The 26,442-nt window shown below is 41.0% G+C and overlaps 5 protein-coding genes across 5 annotated transcripts; 3 read left to right on the forward strand and 2 right to left on the reverse strand.

Annotated features, from left to right (window-relative positions):
- Positions 1 to 860: 860 nt before the first annotated feature.
- LOC310937260 (receptor-type tyrosine-protein kinase FLT3-like) lies at positions 861 to 12,558 on the forward strand (the record flags this gene model as incomplete). The annotated part of the gene is made up of 24 exons (XM_083901490.1): positions 861 to 870; positions 1,621 to 1,706; positions 2,021 to 2,172; positions 2,263 to 2,387; positions 2,483 to 2,594; positions 2,691 to 2,833; positions 2,954 to 3,126; positions 4,521 to 4,683; positions 4,780 to 4,957; positions 5,043 to 5,143; positions 5,445 to 5,562; positions 6,523 to 6,722; positions 6,806 to 6,918; positions 7,008 to 7,140; positions 7,837 to 7,941; positions 8,035 to 8,145; positions 9,112 to 9,271; positions 9,493 to 9,599; positions 9,816 to 9,931; positions 10,898 to 11,020; positions 11,107 to 11,218; positions 11,305 to 11,404; positions 12,129 to 12,234; positions 12,349 to 12,558. 24 exons carry the CDS (start codon positions 861 to 863, stop codon positions 12,556 to 12,558), a joined length of 3,057 nt encoding a protein of 1,018 aa, XP_083757616.1.
- A 1,743-nt stretch (positions 12,559 to 14,301) lies between these two features.
- On the forward strand, positions 14,302 to 16,487 carry LOC310937647 (2-oxo-4-hydroxy-4-carboxy-5-ureidoimidazoline decarboxylase-like; the record flags this gene model as incomplete). The annotated part of the gene is made up of 2 exons (XM_083901958.1): positions 14,302 to 14,476; positions 16,138 to 16,487. The coding sequence occupies 2 exons, from the start codon at positions 14,302 to 14,304 to the stop codon at positions 16,485 to 16,487; spliced, it is 525 nt and encodes a 174-aa protein (XP_083758084.1).
- Positions 16,488 to 18,097: 1,610 nt separating this feature from the next.
- On the forward strand, positions 18,098 to 18,735 carry LOC310937463 (2-oxo-4-hydroxy-4-carboxy-5-ureidoimidazoline decarboxylase-like; the record flags this gene model as incomplete). Its single annotated transcript, XM_083901743.1, has 2 exons — positions 18,098 to 18,272; positions 18,386 to 18,735. The coding sequence occupies 2 exons, from the start codon at positions 18,098 to 18,100 to the stop codon at positions 18,733 to 18,735; spliced, it is 525 nt and encodes a 174-aa protein (XP_083757869.1).
- Positions 18,736 to 19,337: 602 nt separating this feature from the next.
- pdx1 (pancreatic and duodenal homeobox 1) lies at positions 19,338 to 21,526 on the reverse strand (the record flags this gene model as incomplete). Its single annotated transcript, XM_083901693.1, has 2 exons — positions 21,106 to 21,526; positions 19,338 to 19,729 (listed from the first exon to the last, which is right to left on the reverse strand). The coding sequence occupies exons 1-2, from the start codon at positions 21,488 to 21,490 to the stop codon at positions 19,338 to 19,340; spliced, it is 777 nt and encodes a 258-aa protein (XP_083757819.1). The 5' UTR covers positions 21,491 to 21,526.
- Positions 21,527 to 23,672: 2,146 nt separating this feature from the next.
- On the reverse strand, positions 23,673 to 26,234 carry LOC310937435 (uncharacterized protein). The gene is made up of 3 exons (XM_083901709.1): positions 26,096 to 26,234; positions 24,918 to 24,992; positions 23,673 to 24,473 (listed from the first exon to the last, which is right to left on the reverse strand). Exons 1-3 carry the CDS (start codon positions 26,119 to 26,121, stop codon positions 24,122 to 24,124), a joined length of 453 nt encoding a protein of 150 aa, XP_083757835.1. The 5' UTR covers positions 26,122 to 26,234; the 3' UTR covers positions 23,673 to 24,121.
- Between the last annotated feature and the right edge of the window lie 208 nt (positions 26,235 to 26,442).

Here is a 26,442-nt window from a genome sequence, read left to right on the forward strand (position 1 = left end):
CTTTCGTCCCGCTCTTTCTTTTACCTCTTTATATTATGCCTTTTATATCTTTAATGCAGCTGCTTTATTGCGTTCTTTTTTCTACTGTAAAGCACTTTGAAATGCCTTGTTGTTGAAGTGTGCTATATAAGTAAACTTGCCCTACATTTCCTCACACATAATAATCTTTTAAAACATTCTGTACAGAGTTTAACTGCAGCTCATGTTTATTATTTATCATATTGATAATGTTTTTTTTATTTTTTATTTTTTTATCTGGTACATATTGTTATAGCTGTAATAATACATATTCAGTGGGGACAAGGCTAAAAAGAGCTTTAAAGATAACTATTATAATATAATTAAAATGAGCTAATATCAGCAATTATCATAATACATGTTGAAGAAGTCACGTCATTTAACATAACACACATCAGACTTTAAGTGATAGAATTGTTTGTTTTTTGTGTTTTTACATACTGAATCAGCTTTTTTTATGCAATCCTCTTAAAAAATATATATAGAATCATGTTTGAGTGGAATATAAAACTAGTTTTTAATCACTTTGACAATTATTTATCTTTTTTAATTAGTCAAACAAATCTGATGTGGATTCACTCGCAGTTTTAACATTTTCATTAGACAGACATTAAAACAGCATTGCCCAAACTGCAGCCTCCGTTTATTACATTCAAACTTTATATAAAGTGCGCATGTGAAACTGCTGTGATAGGGATATGTAAATGAGGGAGAGGGGAGGGGGCGTGGCCAGAGCGTTTTCCTGTTCCTCTCTTTTAAAGTACCTGGCTGAGCCTGTCCATCAAAGAGTGACTCAGTTATGTAGAAGAGGAGCGTCAGTGCGGAGGCAGAGACACATAAACATGACTGCAGGTGAGTCTCGTCTCACATTCAAACCTATACGTTAAATATTGTCAGTTAAAATAACGACCTCAGAACTATTATTATTGTTGTTTCACCTGTTTTTCCGCCCACTTAGAATAATTTCCCCAATTAGAATAAACTTAAAATCATTATGGTGTTGATGTATTTGTTTAATTCACATTCTATTACAGAGTCTGTTAAATATGTCCAGTTATTGTTGTTGTTTTTTTAAAATGTATTTATTAGATTTTTTTTTTACTTATAAAACTAGGTGTAGGACAGTGTAGGGCTTTTATTTTCTTTGAAGGAAGTGACTTTGGCTCAGACTTTTGTCAATTTTTTTTTTTTTTTTAAATCCTTCGTGACAATGTAATGAGACATGTATGTCAGAAACTAGTTAATAACTTATATATTGTTGTGCTGCAATGGCTCTTTAACTAAACAGTTCATTATTTATATGAGCTGTCACATTTGCATTTACAATATGGTAATAGCGCGGTGGTGTGGGGATATGAGAATAACATGTTATTTCTATAGTAATCACTTGATATGAACAAACTGGAAAAACATGTGTAACATAAGACAAACATTTATATATGTGTGAGTGTATTACACTGATGATAGCCTACAGTAATTTACACTAACATTACCATGTTTTATTCCCTGGATACTGGAAAAATTTCTTAAATTGAGAGAGTATTACCACCAATGTTTTATTCAATTTAAATGAACTTACATTGTTCTTCTTCTTGTGTGTAGTCGCTGTTCTCCTGCTCTGTGTTGTCGGGGTCGTCTGCTCGGACGTGGCGTCGACACAGTCCCCGGCGTGTGAGCCCAGTCCTGAGGTATCTCTAATGTTAATGTTTGAACTCAACAGTAACCTATAGAAAACACTTTTTTTTGCATTTTCCACAACATTACTGTCATGAGAATTGAACTGTGGTGCAAAAAAAGACTACCTTTATGGCCCCCGCAGGTCTTATGGATGCAGGTCTTTAGTGTGACTCTCTGTAGCAGAAAAACAACATCTGTGAGGGAAATGATACAAACCTGACTGAAATGACTCCTCTTTCATTTCTGTTTTAGGAGAACAGAAATGAGTGATGACTGGTTTCGTGCCACCTCAGTTTGACATCTTCTCTCTCTCTCTCTCTCTCAGGTGGCATGTTTTGCACCAGCCGATCATCTTAATGCATCCGGAGCCGTCCTCCTGTCAGTGTGTGCTGGTCAGAAACTCATCATCGCACTGGAGAGCTTCAGTGGAGACTCTGTGTGTCACTGGACCACAGGAAAAGACCCTGTAACGACAGTGTAAGTTGAATTTATTTATCTCTTTCACTATTTTATTTCATGTGATGAGGATTAATATGAGGATTTATTTTTTTCTCCCCCCCCCCTCAGGAGTAGCAGAAACACGATTGTCCTACCACAAGTTTCTGACAGAGATTCTGGCGAGTGCACGCTCAGCTGTGAGGCGAGCAGCGGGATCAGGTCTTCAATGGCTGTGTCCGTTCATGTCATCACGGGTAAGTATGAACGCTCGGTCACCTCATCGACAGGGCTGTGTAAACACAGCGGTAATCAAACTAGGTTAATTATCTTTTTAAAACAATTTTTCTAGGTCGGCCCACAAAACCACAGCTGATGCTGGAGGGTGCAGATGTCAGCAGTGCATCGCCTCTTTTCAAATGTGTCTCTGAGGGCTGCCCCAGGCCCACACTGCAGTGGTCAAGGTGAGAAACGAAGAGCGAGTTTATCTGATCTAACAGCACAGTGACCAGGAAATTACACTCTCATCGTCTCTTCTCTTTTTTTTTGTTGTACTTCAGAGCAAGTGTGAAAATAAAAAACACACAAAACAGTTGGAAGGCAGAGAGCACAATACCATCGACTGAGTATTATCAGAAAGGAGGCATGTGCTGTGCTACTAACGCCCAAGAGGAACAGGAATGCTCTCAGCTTTATGACTATGGTAATTAAATATAGCAAACGCAGTATAGAGCCTGGGGAAATGTTGTCTCAAACAGTTCTGGTCAGGTGTGTTTGTGTGACTCGGTGCTCTCCGTCTGTGTGTGTGTGTTTGTGTTTTCAGATCTAGAAAGTGAGGTAATGCGAAAGGACGAGGTGTCTAACGTGACTCTGAGCCCCGGTCAGTCGTTACTGCTCCGCTGCAGAATACAACAGTACATACCTCCAGCTGCTGTGTGGGAGAAAGGTGGCAAAGTGCTGGATGAATCGTTACCGTGCTCCTCAGACCAGAAGAAGGTACGATCATGTGTCTTAATTCCATCATTTCATGGACTAGGTTGTTTTAAAACTAATACAAATGAGGACAGGTGAATGATGAGGACTGGTGAATGATGGGGACAGGTGAGTGATGGGGCAGGTGAGTGATGAAGACAGGTGAGTGATGAGGACAGGTGAGTGATGAGGACAGGTGAATAACGGGGACAGGTGAGTGATGGGGCAGGTGAGTGATGAGGACAGGTGACTGATGAGGACAGGTGAATAACGGGGACAGGTGAGTGATGGGGCAGGTGAGTGATGAGGACAGGTGAATGATGAGGACAGGTGAGTGATGAGGACAGGTGAATAACGGGGACAGGTGAGTGATGGGGCAGGTGAGTGATGAGGACATGTGAGTGATGGGGACAGGTGAATGATGAGGACAGGTGAATGATGGGGACAGGTGAGTGATGGGGCAGGTGAGTGATGAGGACAGGTGAATTATGAGGACAGGTGAGTGATGAGGACAGGTGAATAACGGGGACAGGTGAGTGATGGGGCAGGTGAGTGATGAGGACATGTGAGTGATGGGGACAGGTGAATGATGAGGACAGGTGAATGATGGGGACAGGTGAGTGATGGGGCAGGTGAGTGATGAGGACAGGTGAATGATGAGGACAGGTGAGTGATGAGGACAGGTGAATAACGGGGACAGGTGAGTGATGGGGCAGGTGAGTGATGAGGACATGTGAGTGATGGGGACAGGTGAATGATGAGGACAGGTGAATGATGGGGACAGGTGAGTGATGGGGCAGGTGAGTGATGAGGACAGGTGAATGATGAGGACAGGTGAGTGATGGGGACAGGTGAGTGATGAGGACAGGTAAGTGATGGGGACAGGTGAGTGACAAGGACAGGTGAATGACGGGGACAGGTGAGTGATGAGGACAGGTGAACGATGACGACAGGTGAGTGATGAGGACAGGTGAGTGATGAGGACAGGTGAACGATGAGGACAGGTGAGTGATGAGGACAGGTGAATGAAGGGGACAGGTGAATGATGAGGACAGGTGAATGATGGGGACAGGTGAGTGATGAGGACAGGTGAATGATGAGGACAGGTGAATGATGAGGACAGGAGAATGATGAGGACAGTTGAGTGATGAGGACAGTTGAATGATAAGGACAGGTGAATGATGGGGACAGGTGAATGAATGATGAGAACAGATGAGTGATGAGGACAGGTGAGTGATGAGGACAGGTGAGTGATGAGGACAGGTGAGTGATGAGAACAAGTGAATGATGGGGACAGGAACAGATGAATGATGAGGACAGGTAAATGATGAGGACAGGTGAATTGGCAGTAATTAAGGTCCCTGAGTGAGTGACATTTGTGACCTTTGACCCATTCATGTCATACTCTTCATTTACAGCTCTGCATCAAACAGGACAGCCATTACAAATCTCTCATGACGTACCTGTCCAAATCTCTCATGACGTACCTGTCCATCAAATCAGTCAGTGAGGAGGACAGTGGAACCTACACCTGCAGGAGTCCAAAAAACAAAACCAAGTCTGTTCATGTCCACGTCCTGGGTTTGTCGATTTAAATGAACTTTCAAGTGTTTTTTTTCCCCAAAATCTCGTTTGTAGTATTTGTCGTTCTAAGTTGTGATTTTGTTGTTGCCTCAGCCAAAGGTTTTCTCTCTGTCCGGCTGGATAAGAGCAAGATTGTCACGGCTCAGAATGCATCCAGCTCCTGTCTACAGGCCAGTGTCTCCTATCACCCTGTGCTGCAGCACTGCTCCTGGGAGGCTCCTGATAAAACCACCACCAAATGCATCAGGGACAAGTGGGTCACAAAGCACAGGTAAATTCTACGCGGTGATGATTCTGCTGTTGTCTAAATCACTTGAAAAACATTTGATATATATAATGGGGACGGCGTTTTTCAGGACTGTGAAACTATGCAAGCAACTCAAAACCGGAGATTACAAGTTACACTTGGAGGCCGGAGGACAAAAGGAAACAAAGACTGTATCAGTGTGTGTTGTCGGTAAGAGATTCCTTTAATAACGTGACCCTCGCACAATTATCCATCCGTCTTCTACCGCTTTAGCCTCCACATGAATGTCTAAATTGACACTCACGGTCAATTGAGAGTGTCCAATTTACCTAATCCCTATACTGCATGTTGTTGAACTGTGGGAGGAAGCCGGAGAAACGCGGAGAAAACCGACACACACACACGGGGAGAACATGCAAACTCCCCGTAGAAAAGGCCACCGTTCCAACCCGGGTCTTCTTCTACATTTTAAAAAGACACACTTCTTTAAATCTATTTCATTTCGTTTCAGACAAACCAAAGTTCAGTCTCGAGGTCAACAACACGGATAACGTCCTCACCATCGAGGTCGCCAGCCTCGTGCCGGCGAATTACACCTGGATGTTTTGCTCCACTTCACATAACGACAGGTATGACGACTGTCCTGGTGAATACAGAGAGTATAATAATTTATTGATTAAATAATCTATTTATTTATTAATTTTCACCAACTATATAAACACACCTGAGCTATTGGTGTGTTTATATGGTGTGCGCTTACTATATAAACACACTGATTTATGAATGTTATAATTAATTAATTAATTAATGAATTCATTCATTCATTCATTCATTCATTCATTCATTCATTCATTAATTTATTTATTAATTTATTAATTTTCACAAACTATATAAACACATCTGAGCTCTAGGTGTGTTTATATGGTGTGCGCTTACTATATAAACTCACTGATTTATTAATTTATTGATTTATTAATTTTAAAGTTATTAATGAATTAATGTATTTATTTATTTAATTATTTAACTATTTAATGAATGTGTTCATTTATTAATTAATTAATTTGTTTATTTATTAATTTTCACCAACTATATAAACACAACTGAGCTATAGGTGTGTTTATATGGTGTTCGCTTACTATATAAAAACACTGATTTTTTGATTTTTTTATTAATTTATTAATTTTGTTATTTTAAATGTATTTATTTATTTTCACTAACTATATAAACACACCTGAGCGAGTAGTCAAATGTTTATATTCGGATTGATTTTGTGAAATGTGCGAACTTCACAGTTCAAAGTTCACTCGTCTCGTTTTTATGAACAAAAAGAAAAGAAAAACGCTCTATTTTTTTGCGACTTCTGCGACAATTATCACTACTTCAGTTTATATCACGACTAAAAACTTTGACTCGACAACACATAAGAAAACTCTTTTTTTTAAAGCCTGGATATGTGACCTATAAACACCCGGATGTCCATATAAGGAGCTGTGTATTATTCCCATGGCACAGAGCCGTGCCGTGTGAGCACTGTGGGTTAAATAAGTAGAGAGATTTTTATACAAGCCCGCGCTCTCTGTCTGTTTCAGCTGTGACACAGATTCTCCCTGGACAGAAATCTCACACACCTTCCACACGGACTCTGACGTCTCCTGCAACAAAACCGTGAAGAGCTCTCTGAGGGTGGAGCAGGAAAACGGGCCCCATTTAAAGTTCTGCCTCGTCAACTCTGTCGGCTTCTGGTGTCACAAAGTCATTTACTACCCGCCGTTGCTGCAGGCCTCCACAGGTAGCGATATCTAAAAAAAAAAAAAAAATCAAATTACATTGTGTTTAAAAGTGTTTCTTCATTCTTAACGTTATGGTCTGCAGGCGCTCTACGCGGGGGGGACAACATCGCCACGTTGCTGAAAGTGGGCAGCATCGTGCTGCTTCTGGCTCTGAGTGTTGTCACCGTGGCGCTCATGTACTTTGTCAAAAAGAAGGTAAAAAAATATATATATATTATTATGCATAAATAGATAAATAGAATATGGATGGAGGAAATAACTGCGACTGGTTTCACGTCCAATAGAAACCCAAGTATCAGCCACAGCTGCAGATGATCCAGATGGTTGGACCCAACGACAACGACTACATTTACATCAACTTTAAGGACTTTGAGTACAACCAGAAGTGGGAGTTTCCCAGAGAGAACCTGGAACTGGGTATGAGTTACAGCCGCATGCTACGACACACCGTGCTACGCTAACACTTCATGTGTCTATTTATGGCTCATTTTAAAGAGACAGATACAGGCCCTAATGAAGAGACATGAGTTATTATCGGAGTTTCGTTTTAGTTTGAAAAAACAAAAAAACCTATCAAGACAAAATTGTCAGTTGATGTTGCTGTGGTTTATGTGGTGCAGCTCTGTGTGCGTATTTGAATGTGTTTCCAGTGAATTTTCAGATGCAGGAAACTTTTAAAATAATTTTACTACAGAGAGGGGAAAAAGAATTTGCATGACTTGAATTTTCCTGTTTGCTCAACATGCAACCGTCACCGTCTGCTTCCAATCCACGATCAGATCATAAACTGAAGGAAAAGAAATAAATCACTCAGTTATTATCATGTCATTTTAGTGTGTTTTTGTCACTCCTTTTGCGTTTTATCCCAATTTTAGCATTTGTGGTTTTATCTGCTCTTCCTCATTTTCATTTTGAAATATTTGCATAGTTATTTTTACACTAGTTTTTGCACATTTAATTTTTTCTTATTGGCATTGATCTAATATGTGTGTAAGCTCAGTTTAATTTTCTTCGTTTTTTCTTAGTTGAAAAGCACTTTGCACTTACGCATATAGGAATAAGATGATTATTATTAGGAAAGAATGCACAAGGTCTTACACGTGTCTTCTGCAGGTAAAGAACTGGGCTCTGGGGCTTTCGGGATGGTGGTCCAAGCGACCGCGTACGGCATCAACAAGCCTGGAGTGTCACAGCAGGTGGCTGTAAAGATGCTCAAAGGTCAGTAAGTGTTTTCATGAGAAAGAACATGAAGTGTGTAGCGGAGAAAGGGTTCAGGGTTCTGACCTCGTCAACTGTTTTGATCCCCGACAGAGAAACACCAGACGGTGGAGAAGGAGGCGCTGATGTCAGAGCTGAAGATGGTGACTCACATCGGTCACCACACCAACATCGTGAACCTGCTCGGAGCGTGCACAGAAACAGGTGACACTACTAGTATGACTTTTTTTGTCAAATTTTGGACAACATTTTTCTCTTTTGTCAAATTTTGGATGAAATACTATAGTATGACTTCTTTGTCAAATTTTGGACAACTTTTTTTTTCATATTTTTTTGTCAAATTTTGTAATTCTTTTTTTTTTTACTTTTTTGTCAAATTTTTAACATTTTTTTCCTTTTACGTTTTTGTCAAATTGTGGATGAAATACTATAGTATGACTTCTTTGTCAAATTCTGGACAAACATTTTTTTCCTCTTTTTTTGTCAAATTTTGGACTTTTCTTTTTTTTAACTTTTTTGTCAAATTTAAAAAAAAATTTTTTTAAACTTTTTTGTCAAATTTTGGACGACAAACTAATGTATGACTTTTTTGACAAATTTTGGATTTTTTTTCCCTTTTCTTGTCAAATTTTGGACGACATGACTTTTTGTCTAATTTTGGACACAATTTATTTTTTACTTTTTAGGCAAATTTTGGACAACATACTAATGTATGACTTTTTGTCAAAGTTTGGACACATTTCTTTTTTACTTTTTTGTCAAATATTGGCCAATTTTCAATTTTATTTTATTTTGACTTTTTGTCGAATTTTTGACTTTTTTTTTTTTTCTTTTTTTACTGTTTTGTCAAATTTTGGAAGACATACGATAAATCACACAACACAGCGCAACAAATGAGATGACATCAAAGGCATAGTTCAAGATTTTTTTGAACACACATGGTGAAGAAAAAATCTTAGAGTTTATCTCTAGTTTGTAGGAGAGGAGGAGAGACTTCAGTGTCGAACTTTGGGAACAGAACTCTGAATCCTCTTCCATAAAAACCTGAACTATCAGTACATTCACTTAATTTGTTGAATTTACAGGACGTGTGTATAGCTGAGTTGTTACTATTGACTTACGCCCCGAGTGTTAATGATTGTTTTCCATTCCCCCCTTTGCCCCCCGTAGGACCCATATACCTGATTTTCCAGTACTGCTGTTATGGAGACCTGCTGAACTACCTGAAGAACAACAGCGAGCGCTACCACAAGTCTGTGACTGACGCGTTCAACAAAGACCGTTTCAGCAGCCTCTACCACAACCTGCTGCCTCAGGGATCAGGCTCCAGGTGAGGCCGCGTGCAAACAGACAAACACGGCTTTATAGACATGTTTCAGTTTAAACTCACATCACACTGTTTTTGTTTGTTTGTGTGTATGTGTGTGTGTGTGTGTGTGTGTGTGTGTGTGTGTGTGTGTGTGTGTGTGTGTGTGTGTGTGTGTGTGTGTGTGTGTGTGTGTGTGTGTGTGTGTGTGTGTGTGTGTGTGTGTGTTGTTGGTTTTTTTATAGTGAGCTGCAAACAGTGGACAATTATGTGCCCATGTACCGAGCGGCCACCAGGGGGCAGGAGGACATCGCCCTCCTCCTCAACACCAGTGACATAGATGCCTACGAAGGTATTAGATAGATAGATAGATAGATAGATAGATAGATAGATAGATAGATAGATAGATAGATAGATAGATAGATAGATAGATAGATAGATAGATAGATAGATAGATAGATAGATAGATAGATAGATAGATAGATAGATAGATAGATAGATAGATAGATAGATAGATAGATAGATTTCTAACGCATTACTACTATTTTCTTGTTTCCTGCAAACTCAGAGATGTTTGAAAAGCAGGAAGATCAGACCGAGGACCTTCAGGCTCTGACCTTTGACGACCTTCTGAGCTTCGCCTTACAAGTGGCCAAAGGCATGGAGTTCCTCTCCTCCAAGAATGTAAGAAGCAGGTGCATCTAAACAGTGGTGTTCATTTTGTATTTGATAAGAATGACTGAAAATATATTGTTTTTAATTGGTTAAAGGACAATAATTGGACCACTAGGGCACTAGGGCACTTCCTGTTTGGTGACAAATGGTCAAAATTCGCCAAACTTCCGTGGCCACACCCCTTTTGAATCCACAAAACTTTTTCCATAACGTTTTGCCTTTGATGTGTCTCATACGAATTGTCGCGTGTTTCACGATAAACGCGCTCAGGCGAGTTTGTTCATTTACGGAGCGCTCAAATCGCCGAGATGGATGCCAAATTCAAAGTGGCCGACTTCCTGTTGCGTTGAGGCCGTGGTCCCTATGGACTTTTTTGTTCGACTAGGGCTACGACAAGTTACCACCAAGTTTGGTGAAATTCGGTGCAACTTAATCTTGTCTTGTTCCATCCACGTTTCACATTAGGGGGGTCGCAGTAGAACGCAGGGGTCCGAGCCTCATGCCAATATCGCATTTTCGCCAGATATGACCTCCATGCAAACTTTTGCATGGAGGTCATGAAGTTTTTATGTACGTTAACGAACCTCAAAAATGAAAGCAGTGACTCAGAAGAGTAGCTCACCTTGGCTGTTAGGCTTCCCTGTACTGGAGGAAACGATCCACACTGACACGTCTGTCTTCAACGTCCTCTCCACTTTCAGTTGTCTTTATTTGTGAGAGTTAGGGATATGATTTTTTTTTTATGTTGGGTAACATTCCAACAGCCAGCTGCTCTCTGCTCACATCCTGTGTGTGACAGCAACAAACCAAAACATGAACAGTTTGTGGCCTGCAAAGCACAGACGGTCACCATGCACCATTCAATTTAACATGTTTCCTTAATCTGTGATGACATAATCTGGTCATTTCTCATGTTTTATCTGTTATTCTGTGTGTGGTTTGAGTAAACATGCTACATATCGTGTCTATGTGCAGTGTATCCACAGAGATTTGGCCGCTCGCAACGTGTTGGTGACGAAAGGTCGCCTGGTGAAGATTGGCGATTTCGGTCTGGCCCGGGACATCAACAACGACAGCAACTACGTCGTGAGAGGAAACGTACGAGACAACGCGACACACACAAATCCTGCCTCTCTTTTAGCATCACATAATGTGACGTGGTTTTTGTTTGACTGTCTCCTCAGGTGCGTTTACCAGTCAAGTGGATGGCGCCAGAGAGCATTTTCCAGGGCTTGTACACCATGCAGAGCGATGTTTGGGCCTATGGCATTCTGCTCTGGGAGATTTTCTCACTTGGTAGCTTTTACTTTACTTTAGCAGTATTTACATAAATCGCTCCCCTAAAATGACGTTAAATCTCACTTTTTCCTTATGGTTTTCAGGCATCACTCCGTATCCTGGGATGAAGGTGGATCACACTTTCTACGCAATGATTGAGAGAGGATTTAAGATGGAGTGTCCGTACTATTCCAATGTGTCTGTGTAGGTATCCTCGTCGTGTTTCTCTCAGAGGAAATAGTAAAGCACTTTAATATTTCTTGATTAAGATGTCAATTTAGAACAGAAAAAATTGTTTTAGTGGTTGTGCTTGTGTGAATTCAGTTTATTTGCCACATAAATAACTGTAATTGTGATTTTAAGATAATATCAGTCCAGATGTATGGAGCCCCAGACGTGACAAAAAAAAAGTGTGCCCACAAAATAGTTTTGTGGCCATAAGATTTGAAGCCATGGCCATAGAATACTAATTTGTGACCACAAAATATTAATTTGTGGCCATAAGTTATTAATTTGTTAATTTGTGGCCATGAAATAATAATTTGTGGCCACGAAATACTAATTTGTGGCCATAAGATATTAATTTGTGGCCATGAAATAATAATTTGTAGCGACGAAATACTAATTTGTGGCCACGAAATACTAATTTGTGGCCATAAGATATTAATTTGTGGCCATAAGATATTAATTTGTGGCCATAAGATATTAATTTGTGGCCATGAAATACTAATTTGTGGCCATAAGATATTAATACATGACCACAAAATACTAATTTGTGACCATAAGATATGGCCATGAAATACTAATTTGTGGCCATAAGATGTGGCCATGAAATACAAATGTGTTGAATATCTTCATGGATTTGTGGTTTTGTGGTTACCATAGTGATGCGCAGATCTCCAATTCGCCTGTTTTCTTCTTTCTCCAGGTACGAGATGATGCGCAAGTGTTGGGCTCTGGAACCGTGCGAGCGTCCGTCTTTCTCCAAACTGGTGTCCTTCATGTGTGACCAGCTGACAGACAGAGAGGAGAAGGTGAGCCCGTGTAGAACCAGGTCGAGCACAAGCACAGGTTAAAAACAGACAGGTTAAAGCTCTTTCATATTTTTTTACTTTCCCTCTTTCTTACCAACCTTCCCACTTTTCCAGCTCTACCACAACACGCTCGACCAAGCGTCCGGCGACTACCAGAACGCGCCGGACACTTTGGACATCGCGGCCTTGGTGAAGGAGGACGTGGACAAGACGCAGTCGACCAACGACTACTGTCAAACGCACGCGACTGAAGAAATCAAAGCGGACGTGTGCGACGCTGTGGCCATTGAGGAGGAACTTCTGAAGCCATCTGATGGAAAGTGATCACTCATAACATGTCTTATATATAAGGTATAAAGTATCTTACGAAGTTGAAATCACTTTTTATAATATTGCTTAAAGTATATGACATTTACTGTACTTAAATATCAAAAAAGTCATTTTCTGATGTAGAATGTACTTCAGTTACAATAGAGCCATCGTGGCTCAGTGGTAGGGCGAGTTGTCTTTCAACTGGAAGGTTGAGGGTTCAATTCCAAAGACACTTCACCCCATAGTGCAGGGTGTGAAAGACCATAATACCAATTCTTCTTCTTCTTCTGATTTGATTTGGAAGTAGCGAGTAACAAAGAGAGTTAGAGGAAACTGTGGTGGAGTAAAAGTATAAAGTTGCAAGAAATATAAATAACAAAGTAAAGTACAGATACGTGAATTTTGTACTTAAGTACAGCAACAAGGTATTTGTTACATTTATAACACTGACCCATAACTGAATCAGTGTTGACTGTTTTTAAAAAATAGCACTTGTTTTTGTGTTTATTTTCTTTAAATTGTGTCATTATGTCTCAGGGTCGGGGTTTCAGCAGATAATTTAAAAATCTGATCTAGATGTAAATACAGTAGTTTTTATACCATGATTTATTGTGCAGCTCAGTGGAAAAACAAGTGTCACAAAAGACATGTAAGCTATATGATGTTTATCTGCGTTAGATACTGGAGTGACTGATCAACAATAGGAAAAACGCTGTATATCCCTGTTGTTGCTGTGTGACCTTTTAATCCCAGAGAATTCCCACATTTCAGCTACAATCCAGTTTTGTATGCATTTCTATATACAGCACAGTATTTTTTACATTTAAGCTTGGTAATAAAATGTACTCTACAACTAATCGTTGCAATAAAGGTTAGTAACTTTTACTTAGCAGATGTTTTGTCCTTTTTGCTTTTTGACTTGTTCACATAAAACATATAGTATAGTATAGTATAGTAGAGACTATTAAAGAACTATCTTATCTTAGAGATAAAAAAACATGTAAAAGCAGTAACTTTACAAGAATAAAGTCGTAATATTACAAGAATAAAGCTGTAACTTTACGAAAATAAATTTGTAACATTACGAGAAATAAGTCGGAATATAAGAAATAAGTCGGAATGTTACAAGAATAAAGTCGTAACATTACGAGAATGAAGTTGTAACATTGCAAGAATAAAGTCGTAATATTATGAGAAATAAGTCGTAACGTTACAAGAATAAAGTCGTAACATTGCAAGAATAAAGTCGTAATTTTATAAGAAAAAGTCGTAATGTTACAAGAATGAAGTCGTAACATTGCAAGAATAAAGTCGTAATATTATAAGAAAAAAGTTGTAATATTAGGAGAAATAAGTCGTAACATTACAAGAATAAAATCAGAATATTATGAGACTAAAGTCGTGACATTGGGAGAATAAAGGCAATTAAATTTTAAAATTAAATAATTAAACACAATCTTGTAATATTATGCCTTTATTCCTAAGGGATTCTAATGTTTTCTGTTAATAATCCCTCGCAGAATTCATACATTTGTTTGGTTTGTAAAATTTGCCGCAAAGGTTTGTCACTTTGGTCAAAATGTATCTTTTAAACATAGGATTTAAACGTCAGACGCTCAGGAATAAAAGTAAATCCACCTCCACAGACTTTCGGGGGTTTGTTCTCGTGTCCAACAGAGCGTTAACCTTTGCTGCAGAGGATCGTACAAAGGTCAACAAAGACTCTGACTGTGTGCAGCTGCTTCACACACAAACATGGACATCAGCGCAGTGAACGCTCTTCCATACGAGGAGTTTGAGAAGGTTTTTGGCAACGTGGTGGAGAAATGTCCCATTGTTGCAGCTGCTGTGTGGTCACAGCGTCCCTTTGAGAGTTTGACGCTTATGGAAGCTGCCATTTTTGAGTTTATTGACGCTCTGCCAGAGTCAGGTGAGACTATTTTGTTACCTCTTGTTTGTCCTTTAGCTCTTTTAAAGGCTGTATTTGGCGCTGTTGGTTTACTTATTCAATACACAGTAATGTTTATAGACATTTTATCATGGTATGTCAAATACCTGTGTCCAGGTAAAGAGGGCTCCCTCAGGTGTCATCTTCTTTTTATCCAGCAGATGGCAGCATTGTTTGCTCATTACAGGATTCAAGCACATAAGTCAAGTCGAAAAACGGCATAAGAATCCACATACATTTTACTTAATTACAAGCAAAAGTATTAATAAAGTATTACTTTTTTTTAAACAAGGTTCTTTCTTGTCTTGCAAAAAGGACAGGGGGACAAAAATCTAACATGAATTGTTTTTAATTAAAAGGCAAAACTTTAAACAAATTAAAGCGCTGACAAAATAAAGTATATTTAACACATTGTATCACTCAAAATGGGTCAAAGGTCACAATTAGCGCCGATTCACCTGTCCTCATCGTCCTCTGCCAAAGTTTCTGGTGTGTTAATTATTTATTTTTGATATTGTTTTGATATTTTTTAACTGTGATTTAAAACATAGTGAAGTACAGTAATTTAAAACAAAACATAATTAAAGGTGCCATATGTAAGAATGTGGCCAACAACGGTTACTACACTCAAATTCAAAATACCGAGGTCTTTTAGGTTTCATTTTCTGACGTAACTGGCAACCCGTGGTTGCCAGTTACCCCGGCCGAGTTGGAAATTACTTGTTAGTTATCGTTCTGCAAGTTGGAAAATGAAGAGGAATATTTACAGTGTAGTGCATATCTATTTTTACTCAGTTTATTTGTCTTTTCCAGTTATTTCCAATATTTTATTGTTCTATATATTGATATTGTTTTATAATGTGGGTTCTTTACAGTGTAATGTATTTTTTACTAAGTTTATATAGTTTTTCAAAAGCTATTTACAGTATATTATTGTTCTTTACATCTATATTTTCACATACTTTTTAATTACAAGGTTTTTCCATGTTATTTCATTCATTTTGAAGAAATTTTTTTTTTGGGGAAATCATACATTTTCGTTGGTGTCAGATTATTTATAACGTAATGGGGATGAACACTGGTTGGAAGGAAGGGCCCCCTGGGAATTTTTGCCTATGGCCCCTACAGACTCTAGAATCGCCTCTGACTACACGCAGAGTCTTGAATCACTACAGAGCAGCATTCCTGTCGAACTGCTCGTCCTCCCTCAGTGACGCAGTGGGGGTTTGTTTATATCTAAACTCACACAACATTTCACGTTCCAGTGAAGGCTGCTCTCTCTCTCTGATCGACCTGTACAGTAACTCTGTCTCAGAGATAAACTTTAGAAGAGCAGGACACAATGGACATGGACGCGGTAAACGCTCTTCCTTTCGAGGATTTTGTGCGAATATTCGGGAACGTGGTGGAGAAGTGTCCAATGATAGCAGCCGCGGTCTGGTCGCAGCGTCCCCTCGCGAGTGTTCTCGCTCTGGAAAGCGCGATAAGTGATTTCATTGACGCTCTGCCAGACTCAGGTGAGAGGAAATGACCTGTTTTTATCAAGAGTTGTGTTTCAGGTTTGGCGTAATGGCACAGCTGTGCGTAATGGCGCAGCCATGAACCAAACTGAGAGCAGTAATCGATCCTCACTGTGTGTCCAGGTAAGGAGGGCATCCTCAGGTGTCACCCGGACCTCGCGGGCAGAGACCTCCAAATGGGCACCCTGACCCAGGAGTCGCGCGAGGAGCAGCGCCGAGCCGGACTGGACGCGCTGCAGTCTGCGGAGAAAACGCGCATGGCCCAGCTCAACGAGGAGTACAAAGCTCGGTTCGGGTTCCCGTTCGTCATCTGCGCTCGTATGAACGACAAGGCGAACATTTTACGGCAGCTGTCCGAGCGCTGCCAGAGCGAGCGCGCGGCGGAGAGAGCGCGCGCCGTCGACGAGGTGAAGAAGATCTGTCACTTGCGTCTCCAAGGTCTCGTGCGCACTGACGCTCCAAACAAGTTGTGAACCCTCAGACCTGGAGATGATTATATGTTTAATCTTTGATCTGGAATATCAATATCTGGGATTTTTGTTGTTGAATAAAATATGTGGATCTTATCCTTAATGCGTTTTTTGAGTTTTAACAGTGGAATCATGAAGTTAATCCCGTATTTTTCCCATATGGAATGGAGTGCCAAACAAAACTCAGTCATCAGCAAACATTTACACACAATAAACACGTGAATACAAAGTAAAACATTCAGGTCTCAGCTGTTCTACAGAGAACTTGAATGTGTGGGTTTTTATACAGTTCAGTGAGAAATGTACATGAGGGTACTAACATATAAAGTTGGCAGAACTGAAGGAAAAACTAAAGGCAGTGAGTTTCCACAGCTTGTTAGAGTTGAGTGTTTTCTGATGACGTCAGAATTCAAATGATAATGAACTGAGCAAACTGAAATGTTAGCAGAGCTCAAACACCATACCTGGTGATACATGTGTGTATAGTTAACTATGTGCTCTGCTCTAACACTTACATTAACATGAATTCACTCAAAGTGGGAAAGTTGTAGTTAAAGTTGTGTTTTCTGTTAATGTTGTTGTGTTTGTAGTTAATGTTGTTGTGTGTTCCTATATTTGTTGTGGTGATTTGCGCTTCAGGGCCACCGTAGTCTCCTGAAAAGTGTCAAGCGTCAAAAGTGTCAAGTGTGAAGCCGTTGTCAGGACCGGAAATATGCTGCAACTTTCAAAATAAAAGCGGATAAAGACTTCCGGGGAAGAAATTATTTTTATTTTTGAGTTATATTTATTTGTGAATTAGTCAGCAACGTAACTATCAATACCTTTTTACATGTTAGCTTCACATACATATACAATTATTATTTTAGATATCTAGTCTATGCGTGTAAAAAAAAGTATTTATATATCCACTGATAGATTGAGTTTATTTAGATGAATTGTATGTGTTTTATGTTGCAAGACAGTATATGTCTATTCAGCTCTTATTTTGGGAGCAGACACTTTATATTTATTAAGTAAGCTTACGGCAATGTGACGTTAAAAATGAAGAGTTAAGTGTGCAAGTGTCAGATTAAGTACAGTTTACTTAAATTTGCATATTAAGATCATTTTCATGAAACACTGCGAGTTGAAATTACTCAAAAGAAAGAAGAATTTATTGCCGTTGCACAAAGCGAAGTGATCCAGTTAATTAATTTCAGCATCTGGGTGTACTTGCTTGCTGAGATTAATTTATTAATGAGGGGTTCTACAACAAAGTGGGTCAAAGCAGGCAATTGCTGGTGGGGGGGGGGGGCAACCTGAGAGGACAGCTGATAATCTGAGGACCACACATGTACATCAGACTGCAGTGGTACTATAACTGGAGACCCATGAACAAAGTACACCATTTGCTTTGGTTAAGTAGTTGGTTGTGGCGCTTGCATGCAGGGTCTCCTTTGACTGGGAACTCCCAAATGCTCTTAAACGCCCCTGAACTTAATTATGAATGAGGGTGGGGCCGATATGAACCAGTCAAACAGAGTACTGACTGGTTACTTTTTTACCTGTGACCTCGTCTCTTAACTAGTAAAGGTCAGTGAGAACTTTTTTAAACTTTAGAACAGCAGGACGGAATGGACATAAACGCAGTAAACGCTCTTCCTCTGGAGGATTATATGAGAATATTCGGGAACGTGGTGGAGAAGTGTCCAATGATAGCAGCCGCTGCGTGGTCTCAGCGTCCCTTCGCGAGTTTTCACGCTCTGGAAACCGCGATAAATGACTTCATTGACGCCCTGCCAGAGTCAGGTGAGAGGAAATGACCCGTTTATTATTTGTCAATATTTCTGTTTTTGTTTTGTTTGGGTGGCACAGCTGTGCGTAATGGCGCCGCAGTGAACCAAATCATCATGTGTGTCCAGGTAAGGATGGCATCCTCAGGTGTCTAACTGTCCTCGCGGGCAGAGCCCTCCAAATGGGCACCCTGACCCAGGAGTCGCGCGAGGAGCAGCGCCGAGCCGGACTGGACGCGCTGGAGCCCGAGGAGAAATTGCGCATGGCCCAGCTCAACGAGGAGTACACGGCGCGGTTCGGGTTCCCGTTCGTCATCTGCGCTCGTATGAACGACAAGGCGAACATTTTACGGCAGCTGTCCGAGCGCTGCCAGAGCGAGCGCGCGGCGGAGAGAGCGCGCGGCGTCGACGAGCTGAAGAAGATATGTCACCTGCGTCTCCAAGGGCTCGTGCGCACTGACGCTCCAAACAAGTTGTGAACCCTCAGACCTGGAGATTATTATATGTTTAATCTTTGATCTGGAATATCAATATCTGGGATTTTTGTTGTTGAATAAAATATGTGGATCTTATCCTTAATGCGTTTTTTGAGTTTTAACAGTGGAATCATGAAGTTACTGACGCGCCAAACAAGTAACGCTCGTTCCCCGGCCGAGTTGGAAATGGTCAAGGCTCTGACACCTGTTCACACTGTGATACGTGTTTTTATTTCAAATCTGATAAAGTTATAAACAATAATATATGTGGATTATTCATTAAAAATTGTACAATTCTCGTTATATGTACACATGTGATCACACATTTGTCCTCCAGCGATATGATGCGTATTTGCACTCATGAGTCTGACGTTGAATCACATCCCAGGAGGCGAGAAACAAGAGTGAATCATGAAGTCTCCTTAGTCCACAGCGGGATAAGTCTTGTGCTTTTCCTCGAAGTGGAAAAATATAATCGTTTCTTTCACAAATGTGTTCATGTCAGTAGCCCATACCCTCACCAAGTTTCTGGCTTTTATTCCTCTCACACGCCGTGGTGACAGCGGGAGTCCATCTTGGTGAGGCGCCTGCTGCGGGTCTTATTATTACGCGGTCTCCCGAGATCCAGTGGCGGACAGAGAGTGAGCGTGCAGCGGGGAAACGGGCGGCGAAGCAGCGTGAGGTCCGTTCGTGGAGGAGACCCCTCCTCCCGCCGCCGCCTCCCCCTGATCTCCAGAGGTGATCGAGGAGTCCTGGTCCGGGTCTGACCCGCGCGCCTTCCTCCGGTCCTCCTCCTTCTTCCACTTCATGCGCCGGTTCTGGAACCAGATCTTGATGTGGCGCTCGGTAAGGCTGAGGGTCAGCGCCAGCTCCACGCGCCGCGGCCTCGAGATGTAGCGGTTGAACAGGAACTCCTTCTCGAGCTCCAGCAGCTGCGCGCGCGTGTACGCAGTCCTCGTGCGCTTGTTTTCCTCAGTCTCTGCCATCACGTACGGCCCTGCAAGGACATGCACTTTATTAGGCATTCTGCTTTTTCATAAATATATTTAACATATTTAAAAATAGCAAAACATTCTCCCAATATCTTACTTGAGATTTATTAAATAACATCAAAAATGTTGATCTTTTATACTGTGGATCTCTTGGAAACGTCTGGCACATTCAGAATAATATCAGGAGACGCAGAAATAACAGTGGAAATGGTCAAAAATATTGTGATTTTTCCTTTGTCCCATATAAAAAAGTATGATGAGACTATATTTCTGACAGCTGCAACAGGCTCCTGCAAACCACATTGTATATTTACGCAGCGATAACCAGTAAAATAAACACTCACCTGTTGTGCCACAAGGAAATTGCACGAAAAACATAAAACGTGGAAAGCAACAGTGACACAGCAGCACTGGAGCGTCTAAATTCAGTTGCTTGTTTGTTTGTTTTTTTTAATCACACTTCAGGGCAATCTATGGAGGTATAAAAGGTACATTAACTATTTAACTCATTTGTGGGTTGTTTTGAACGTAATTAAAAAGACTGTTATTATATAATTACTTAAATTATTAAAACATTCAAGGTGTTTCATTTTTATATTATTATATTGCATAATTTCATGATAAAGGGCAAGTTTAGACATGTTTTGTCGAGGCTAATATAATATCTCGTTTCCAAAGCATCTATTCGATCATTTCCACTGTTTACGAACGGTTTATTGACACAATTATTTATTAAATATTAATCATTCTAGTGATAATGTTAATCAAGATATATATATATATCTGGGGAAAGTTGAAGGTCAACGTCAGGACCATAATAAAACCAAATGATTCACTGTTTCGATTAAATAATAATAATAATAAGAATTTAGTTTATTTAACCTTTAAAACAACTGGGGACGAATTGTCACATAAAATGGCCACAGGTGTTTAATTCTTGTGTTGTATGAGCTGTGTTCTAAGTTAATTTTATTATGTAGAATAAAGCCAATGGTGGTTTGTTAAATAGCGAGAAAGAAATGTAACGTTAAGAATCGATAAAGGCGAAGTAAAGTGGAAAAAACAGGATTATATTGTTGGGAGGAAAACGTTATTTAAGACCACAGAAAGAGCTACAGAATATACGTGACCAAGTATAACAATTCACTCTTAACTCCTTATATTAATCTTTAATCGCTTATCTGTGTTTAGTTTTGGTTTCTATGTCTCTTGTTCGTAAGTGCAGAGAAATGAAACGATCCGAGATCATAAGTTTGTGCATAATTTACCCAACACTTCTGATTCTGATCTTAAACTAAACTTTTTTTTCTATTACATTGTAATAACAAATCTCTTCAGAGAGAACAGATGTGAATATAGACTGAAGTTGGTGAGTGTTTACCTGCCCACTGTCCCCTCCAGGTGTGCGCGTGAGATTTCGTGCTCTTCATCCACGGGAAAGGCAGGTGATATCTGCTTTGCTCCCCCGCGTCTCCATAAGCCGCAGCGGGTTGGACAGTGTGCTGCTGGAGCGCCTGCGGGTGGTGGAGCTGCTGCACACCCGCAGGATCGTCCCGCAGAGCGGCCAGACTGTAGGAGGGCGCGATGTCAGGAAGCCCGGCCTGCTCCAGGACTCCCATGGCCGGCGGCGTGTAGACGGACTGCACCTGCCTGCTCATGTAGAGACAGGGCGGCGGGCTGTGGCTGTAGTCCTCGCCCTGTGGTCTCTGGTAGGCACACGACTCTTTGAAAAGCTGCGTGGGGTAGTAATGATCTTCCAGATTCATGGCTGCCAAAGACCCGGGGGGCTGTGGGGCCGTTTGCGCGCATATGCACCGTAGCTGCGCCCTGCCTCGGGGGGTGCGGACCTTCTCCTCTCTCTTACCTGCCTCTGGCGCAACTGCGAGGCCCTGTGCTGCTGCACACAGGTGTGTCACCCTGTCGCCACGTGACCCTGCAGCGCACACGCCATTGGTTTCACTGTTTGCTCGAAAAGACACCGTGGACCCTCAGTTTCCAGGATATTGTGTAGCTCACTTGTGTGTGTGTGTGTGTGTGTGTGTGTGCGTGTGTGTTTTCAGTAAACTGAACGCCATCAGCGCGTAAATCAATGTCCCTCTGTAAATAGCACAAGGTTTACCTGTCACCCACCTGTGTTTGCCGCTACAGCAGCGCAAATTCTGTGGGATCCTTCGTCCACACATGAGAAATGGGCTAGAAATGGGGACCTGTTTTAGTCTAGTTTAGTTTGTCACGCATGGGTCGTGGATTATCCTCATACACATGGACACTTTGCACGAATGCGTGTCTTGTCTTGGCACGGCACACTGCGCTGTTGCTGACAGATCGATACGGATGGGCGCAAACACTGGTTGACCTGCTGCCAGATAAGAGACCTGGATTAAGAGACAGTTGTCTTGGAAACTCACGTGGGAGAAAAGCTCAAACATCGCAGGCCATTTCCACAACCTTACGACCCTCTTTAAAACCTTCCATCTCTGCCTCCACCTTTAACGCGTTCCCATTACGCGCACTTGTGCAAATGCGTCATTTAACACCATTTAGCGCGTGTTCTCTAACGCGCCGGGTCCTTGAGCGGCATGCACTCTCACCGTGTTTGCTGCCCATTAGGCGTCGGCGGGCGCGTGTTCGCCCCATTAAACAGCAGCACTCGTGCTTAAACCAATTAGGGCTGGAGAGAGAGCGACAAACAGAGCGCGTGTGCGGACTCACCTGCGCCTTTTACGCAACATGGTCGAGCTAAAAATGGAGGAACAATTCATCGTTTTCAAATCAAAATAAATTTAAGTTATACATTTAACTACTATATTTGTTTTAGACGGTCAGAGCTTCTGTTATAATCGTTCTAATGTTGATTGTTGCCTTAATACACAGTAAATACTTTAAGTCTAAATGACGTGTGACCTGGTGGTCATAAAACTGTCTGAATCTGACATTAATATCAAAAAATATGCTAGAAAACGCAATTAAATATTATCCTCCAAGCTGCTCAGCCTTATATTGAACCTCTGCTGCAGGAAGGGTGTAATAATAACCCTGGGTAATCATTTAATAACAATATACAACCTTTATATATCATGTTTATGCACCAGATGTGTCAAATGTTTCTGTTTTAACCCTGTTTCTTCATTTGGCACAAGGGAAAGCCATTTATTTACATAAAAATAAATATATGTACACTAATTTGCAACCTTTTTGGCCCAGCCCTACCCCTTATTTGCTAGTTTTTACAGGTGAACTGCACAGAACGACAGAGCTTTTACCTTGAAAGCATTTATCTCCACACTATTTGCACCGAGTTCTTCAAAAACCCCAAGTACATCCCTGTCCACTGTATCTTAATGGGGCACTCAGCGGTGCAATAAAGTTCAAGTAAACCAATTCTACACATATCAGCCCCCCCGTGCGCCGCGGCTTAATGGTGTTTATATTTGATCACTGTTTCAAAGAGGAAGGAAACAGTTAACCGAAGCTATTCCCCCTACGACAGTGGGAAGAGGACAACGTGATTTACGGAGCGTGAGGAGCGTCAACGCATTTTAGCCCGGCTTTACAGACTGATTTTTTTTCTTTGCATAATGGCTTTAAGCGAGGAGTGACTTTGCTATAATCCACGTTCAGGTAATGGTGACCACAGAAACCACAGAGGACAGTTGTTGCATTTATGAAGAGTGGAGATGTGGAACAATAAAATGTGAAGCCTAGCCTTAAGCACATGGACAAAGGCCAAATGGAAAGGAAAGATATGGACAGCATTACATTTTTAACGCTTGAGCAAATGTCCATCTGTTCCCCCCACCCCCTCCCCCAGGGCTCGATAACCCAAAGAATCAAGTAGAATCACACGCGTTTAGCTGCAGGATCATTATTACAGTAATATATTATTTTATTTGCTGAGTTAAATGACTATTATCCAACTCATGGTGTATCAGAGGATGTGGGCAAAAGAGTAAATTTTTTTTCTCCTTTGACAAACAAAACCGTTTCTGATAGCGAGAATATACACGTCGAAAAGTTGGGACACGTGAAGAAATGTGCTTTCCCAGTGGCGACAGCGGTGAGACTTGTGTAAACATTAGGACTAATGAATAATGACATGAGAATAATAATGGCATTATAATGGAAAACAAGCCTCTTTTTACAGTCGCTGTGAAATAGAATGACACCAAATTATGAGTTATATTAAAGCTACGGATTTCTTCTTTATCCACCCAAATAAATCTACTGTATTAAATAGTTAAAAATGAAATTATCTAACGTGTAAGACAGTCGTCCACCTTGTTGCTCTCTGGGGGAGAATAAACTCGAGTTTGTTTTTTCAGTATAAATTAAAAAAAGGTAAAATCAACTAACATTGTGGCTCCTCAGGTAAACAGTCAGTCATGTGCGCATCCCCTTCATTCATGAGGTCTATGTCCGTTCTGCCCGTCTTTCCCATGTCTCCTGTCTCTCTTATCTCCGTGTCTGTGACTCCTCTCTTTGCCTCTGTCCTCTTTCTTGTCTTTATTTCTCCTGCTGTCTCTGTGGTGGTGTTTTTTATGGTCTGTATGGCCACTGTCGCTCCTACCATCTCGAGGAGGGGGCGATCGGCTGCGGTCCAGCTTCCTGTCGTGGCCCTTGCTCCTCAGGAGTGAACTGGTCTCGGAGTACCTGGCCCTGGGCTCACTGCTGGTGCGCTGCTGGGCGCCAGTGGAGCGCAGCGTGTTGAGGAGGAAGCGCTTGTTGGTGCTCTGCAGCGGACACTTCAACCTGACGGAGGAGTAAGCAAAGATTTTAATAGTGATATTTAACAGTGAGACCAGCCTTTGAGCACAGCTTTTCTTTAGCAGCAGTTAAATAAATGTTGGTTGTTTTACAGGTTGGTGCCACAACTGCAGGTTTAAAACAAATATTTGAATATATAATAATATTATCATGTCTATGAGTTGTTTATCTCATCATTTGTGAGTAGTAGTGTTGACCTTTATTTGTGTTTTTGTTTTACTTAGCTGTTCTAAAACGATGTGGACCCAGAGACGAGTGGCTGCTGCAGTTTTCACAAAGGCTCGACACACAAACAGTGCACAGACTGAATCTATACAGATCATTCCAGCAGGAAGCACAGCATAAGTAACACGGCACATGCTCCTGTGCTGCCAAAGAAGCAGCAGTTACATGTCCACAGATGAACGATGCATGTCAAACAGTGCTTACCATCCTGCAGGGCCCATGGTCTCAGCTCTCACTCGGGCTCTGTCAGTCTCCCTCAGAAGCTCCTCTATCGCACGCCTGGGTGGATAAATGAAAGTAATCAGCTCAGGATATATGGAGGGCAAACTAAATACAATTTCTGTCTGAGGTTTCATTAAATAGGCTGAGCAAGGACTGACTAGGTTATGTTCAGGACATCTGACGATTAATAAACCGTAAAACAGAGACTGTTACTGTACAGTGTTTGTCCAATATTCACAGTTTTTAATAGAAAAATTGCCAAATTTGAGATGTAATAAAAATAAAAATGTGCATAGGTTCTAGACAAAACTGACCAGGCTCTGTAAAAGGACAACCATGAATACTAGCATACTATACACCAGAGATGCTTACTGTACAGTTTTTGAGAAATTTCAAATAAAAAAACGTCCAATATTCACACATTTTAATAGAAAAATCGCCAAATTTGAGATGTAATAAAAACCAAAATGTGCATTGGTTCTAGACAAAACTAACCAGGCTCTGTTAAGGACAACCATGACTACTAGCATACTATACATCTGTACGTACTTACTTAAAATTTCAAATTACGATGTAATAAAAACAAAATATGCATATGGCATGACCAGGAATGACTTGGTTGTGTTCAGGATTTATGACTATTAGCATACTGTACAGTTTTAGATACAAATTAAATGTCCCACATACGCACTTTTTAATCGAAAAAAAGAAAAAAGATTGCCTGTCCCAATATGGCGGACACGCTAACGTATGGCGTCAATGGGGCAACACGACGAATGAATTGTCTACGTATTTATATGTCAATGGTTCTCTTTTCCTTGAGGAGAAAGTTTAACACTTCTCCCACCTGTGACCATTAGTGAGCGAGGGCAGAGTCCTGTCCTGGTTTGACCCGACATGCTGAATCAGCAGCGTCTCAGCGGAGGAGACGCACCGATATAGCCGACCTTTAACCGCACAGCTAACAGCGGTAGCTAACCGTCACTGCTCAGTCACTCACTGACACTAAAATAAAACACACAACAGCTGAGAAACATACCCACTTAGCTCAGCTGCTGCTGCTGCTGTCTTACAGTTTAAGGAAGAAACGCAAGCTAAAACGCGCACAAACAACAACACAAACACGTCAACGGAGAATAAAGAGTGAAATAGTTGCGTACTTTTCCAGTTCGTTTTCCTGCGCCATCCCGACGTGAACTATGAGGCGTCACAGCGACGATAATTCATCTAAAATTCGACGAAATTAGCACATCAATGAATTAGCAGCATCGTCAATAACTGTTTCCTCCATGGTTTCCTTGCTCTGTGGGGTCCTTCCACCGAGGACCCTGTGTTTTTGGTTGTCCTTGGCGATGCCTGATATTTTTTGTATGAGCTATTTCACAAAATTGCCAGAACAAACAATTCTCACAAGTTTATTATCGTTAACGAAAACAATAACGATAACTTAAAAAAAACTTAAAATATTAATAATAATTCACTGAAATAAAAATAAAACCAGAGTAAA

The sequence above is a fragment of the Microchirus variegatus genome (assembly GCF_963457635.1).
Source record: "Microchirus variegatus genome assembly, chromosome: 15".
NCBI classification, from domain to species: Eukaryota; Metazoa; Chordata; class Actinopteri; order Pleuronectiformes; family Soleidae; genus Microchirus; species Microchirus variegatus.

Bases quoted from the DNA above. Each gene is read 5' to 3' on its own strand.
- LOC310937435 (XM_083901709.1), bottom strand. From the start codon at position 26,121: ATGGCGCAGGAAAACGAACTGGAAAA. The intron at 24,993-26,095 runs GTACGCAACTAT...TTATCCACCCAG, and splicing joins CAGGAAAACGAACTGGAAAA to GCGTGCGATAGAGGAGCTTC. The intron at 24,474-24,917 runs GTAAGCACTGTT...CTCCTCCGTCAG, and splicing joins ACCATGGGCCCTGCAGGATG to GTTGAAGTGTCCGCTGCAGA.